This window comes from Photinus pyralis, unplaced genomic scaffold (assembly GCF_008802855.1).
Source record: "Photinus pyralis isolate 1611_PpyrPB1 unplaced genomic scaffold, Ppyr1.3 Ppyr1.4_LG3b, whole genome shotgun sequence".
Lineage (NCBI taxonomy): Eukaryota > Metazoa > Arthropoda > Insecta > Coleoptera > Lampyridae > Photinus > Photinus pyralis.
In genome coordinates this window covers 12,528,220-12,531,532 of record NW_022170510.1, presented here as the reverse complement: position 1 = coordinate 12,531,532, position 3,313 = coordinate 12,528,220, and the positions used below count along the sequence as shown (strand labels likewise).

General features: G+C 35.9%; 1 protein-coding gene across 3 annotated transcripts; it reads left to right on the top strand.

Moving 5' to 3' along the window:
* Positions 1–74: 74 nt before the first annotated feature.
* Positions 75–2,741, top strand: LOC116166741 (polyadenylate-binding protein-interacting protein 2-like). 3 transcript variants are annotated; one of them, XM_031481828.1, is made up of 3 exons: positions 75–496; positions 542–710; positions 1,101–2,741. In XM_031481828.1, exons 1-2 carry the CDS (start codon positions 171–173, stop codon positions 675–677), a joined length of 462 nt encoding a protein of 153 aa, XP_031337688.1. In that variant the 5' UTR covers positions 75–170; the 3' UTR covers positions 678–710; positions 1,101–2,741. The 3 variants fall into 3 exon arrangements, with proteins under 3 accessions (XP_031337688.1, XP_031337690.1, XP_031337687.1); XM_031481830.1 differs by having other exon boundaries at positions 542–721; XM_031481827.1 differs by lacking the exon at positions 1,101–2,741 and having other exon boundaries at positions 542–1,073.
* The last annotated feature ends 572 nt before the right edge of the window (positions 2,742–3,313 follow it).

Below are 3,313 nucleotides of genomic sequence, written 5' to 3'. Positions count from 1 at the left end.
AGCGCCATCTGTCAGCGTTAGGTGTATTTAACCGCCGGTGCAGTTAATATAGACACATCTTCATCAATTTTGACAATTGACATCGTTCTCGCGAATTCTTTTTTGACACCTCAATTGTTAATACACAAATTTTTCACGTAACTGCAAGCGTAGAAGACATTAACGTCAAAATGAAAATGCCACCCCAAAAACCGGTCGGTAATGGTTATTATGGGTACGAAGATATACCCCACATTCCCGAAAATGAGGTAGACAACTCTACCTCTCCACCAGGCGAAGCTCCAATTGAACAGGCAACAACAAACAGTGCAGAAAACGACTTTGCAGAGTATTTGTGGATGGAACATGAAGAGGAGTTTGACAAGCAAGTTATGCAGCAGCTGGAAGAAGAAGAACTAATGGAACAATGTATTGAAGCAATGTTGGAAGAAGAGCAGCGTAATTTAACGGACGAGCAAACAGAAAGAATTAATTCGCAAGACGCCCCACCGACCGAGTAAGTTAACATTAGTTTACTCGTTGTTTTGATTTGTTGTTGTAGGGATAATGAGGTTATGAACCTCGTCAATAACTTCCGGCTTGACTTATTCGACGTCACGAAAAGTACGTTAAATCCTCTAGCTGCCGAATTCGTGCCGGATGTGAGAGGCAAGTCACCACCTCCCAACACTGAATGACTACAACATACGGTTAACTTTCATACTACTTAGGTAATGTAGCTGTAAGTTTTTTTTTTCGTTTATGAATCTCAATTAGTTAGGATAGTGATAATGTTGCAGTGTGAAAAGTTGTATTATAAGTAACGAATTTTTATTGATATGTTTTAATTGTTGTTTTCACATTGTAGCCATTTATCACTAAATATATTTATACGTAAATATAATTGTATATGTACTCATTTCGTTATAAAAGCAGCTGCGTTCCTCTTTCAATGTGATCAATCAATTACTTATTACATCACAGCATATTGCAATGTGTGTTTTAATTTGTTGTAATATACCTACTGATGTACGTTCAGTTTGTCAATTTAATGAACTTTGTAAATTATGAACGATTAAACTCTAGTGGTTAAATCGATATTTATTAACATTACATTTTAGGTTCGAAAATGCGATTAGTACTAATGAAAGTAGAGGCGGCGTGCAGCTTCAACTTTATTTACAACCACAGTAGCGTTGAAAGTGTTCGCCGTTGCCATTGGAAACAGGTACACCCCAGTTGAGCAGTAAATTAAAAAATCAGCCTTCTCGTTGTGTTAATAACTAATTTTAAGGTATTGGTGATAGTAAGTATTACACCCTTTCGAAAACGTCATCAAAGGAGTGTTTATGTTGTATAATAATCCTTTAATTGTCTTATTTGGTGCAGGTGAGGGACTAATTATGCGCACTATCGCCAACTCATGGCCAGTTTAGGGATTGTTATTTTGGAGGAAGTGTTTATTTAATAAATTGAATGTTTATTTTGGTAATTTTATGAATATTTAAAAGTTGAGCACTGTATTTGCATGTCATTAAAGTCGGAAGCTATAGCAAGTTTTAATTGAGGTTCCTTGAACTGTCAAGTTCTCGACCACCTCATTACAGCAGCTATATGCCTAAAACGCCTTTTGTCTTAGGTATAAGATTGTCGATCCTCTTTGTTCCTACAGGTTAAAGTCTAGGTCTGTCAAACCTGACTACTGTAAATGAAAAGGATTCGGACAGTTTAATTGCTTAGATGGTTTTGCAGATCCTTAGATATGGAATCTAATAGCATTTTGTTGTTGAGCTACCTCCAATCCAGAGTAGATTGAAGGGGGATTAATTTAATTTGAGCATCCTACGTAAGATATCTCGGGCATCGCATTCCGGAAAAAAGTAGCATTTTTTATAATATTTCAGAATTTACATACGTAAATATAATACCTACTACATATTTATAAATACTGCAGTTGCCAACCAGCTTCATGTAATAGGGTAAATTCTCCTAGGGGGGATTAACTGATCGTTAGGCACTTAGGATATGATAATATATATAAACTCTAAATACTTACAACATATTAGTTAAAGCACATGGCTATTTTTTATTGTAATAAAACTAGTTAATAATAATAATATATATTCTTCCTCTCCTATTGCTTGAGGCATCTCAGTAATAAGGTATTCAAAGTCAATGAAATTTTCTCCCACACCTGCATTGAAGTCATCATTTCATCAAGCTGTTGTTCTTATTCTACTACGTCAAATTAAAAAATCAAACTTAAAATACTAATATAGATCCATAGGCCATAACTAGAATATATAATATATGCTATATAGCTCAGGGGTAGACAAAGTGCGGACTATTATTTAATAATTACAATTTACATTTATATGTACAAAGAGACTCTTTTAGGAGAATAGGTACTGTACAATTTACCTATGTACCATTTAAGTGGACCACATCAAAGCATTAGATAAATCTGTTAACAAATGGGAGTTATTTAGAGTTTGACATTTTTAGTGCATGCCCACAAACAAATAAATGTTGGTGAATGGCTACAATCTGGTAATGGTTTAAGAAACGTGCGTGGCATGTGATAAATTTAAATTTTCTGAATATGTACCACCTCTCACCAACTTGAGAAAATGGGTACATCGACAATTGATGACATAGATGAATGTATATAATTTTACGTTTTTGTATGGAATAAAATCTCATATCTTTTGTAAGTGTACTCGTGTTTAATTCAGAGATTACAATAAAGTAAGTACCAAAATTTGAGTGGCATTGGTCAGTAGTTCCTGTTTTAAGTCCCCTAAACTAATAATACGACCTGTATCGCTTTTACATCCATATCTAAACAATGGAAGGAGATAAAAATTGTCTTTATCCCAAAACCTGGCAAAGGTGATTACACCTGTAGCATATCGCCCAATCAGTGTGATGTCTTATTTCTTCTTAAGACCGGCCAGTGAGGCAAACTTATCAGCTTTCTCATTATCTTCCTTTCCAGTATGCCCTTTGACCCATGTGAGCTCGAGGGTGGTGCTGCTTGCTACTTGCTCTAGTACATGGTGACCAATCTAGAGGTAATTTTACAGTGACCAAGTCTCTGTAGGCAGCTCTGTTCGTCACTGAAGATTCTGATAGTTTTGTTCTTTATGTTATCCTCCCCCCAATATTTCTTTTCAGGAGCTGGGACAGTGCTTGCTCATTCATGATACACAGACTTGTCTTGTAATGGCCAGCTAGCTTAACTGACACAGCAGTACACCACTCTAATGCAATTTCAAGTTATTTTGAATCCCAGGTGGCACAAAGGCAACTTCTTTGTGGGCGCTTGGGTCCC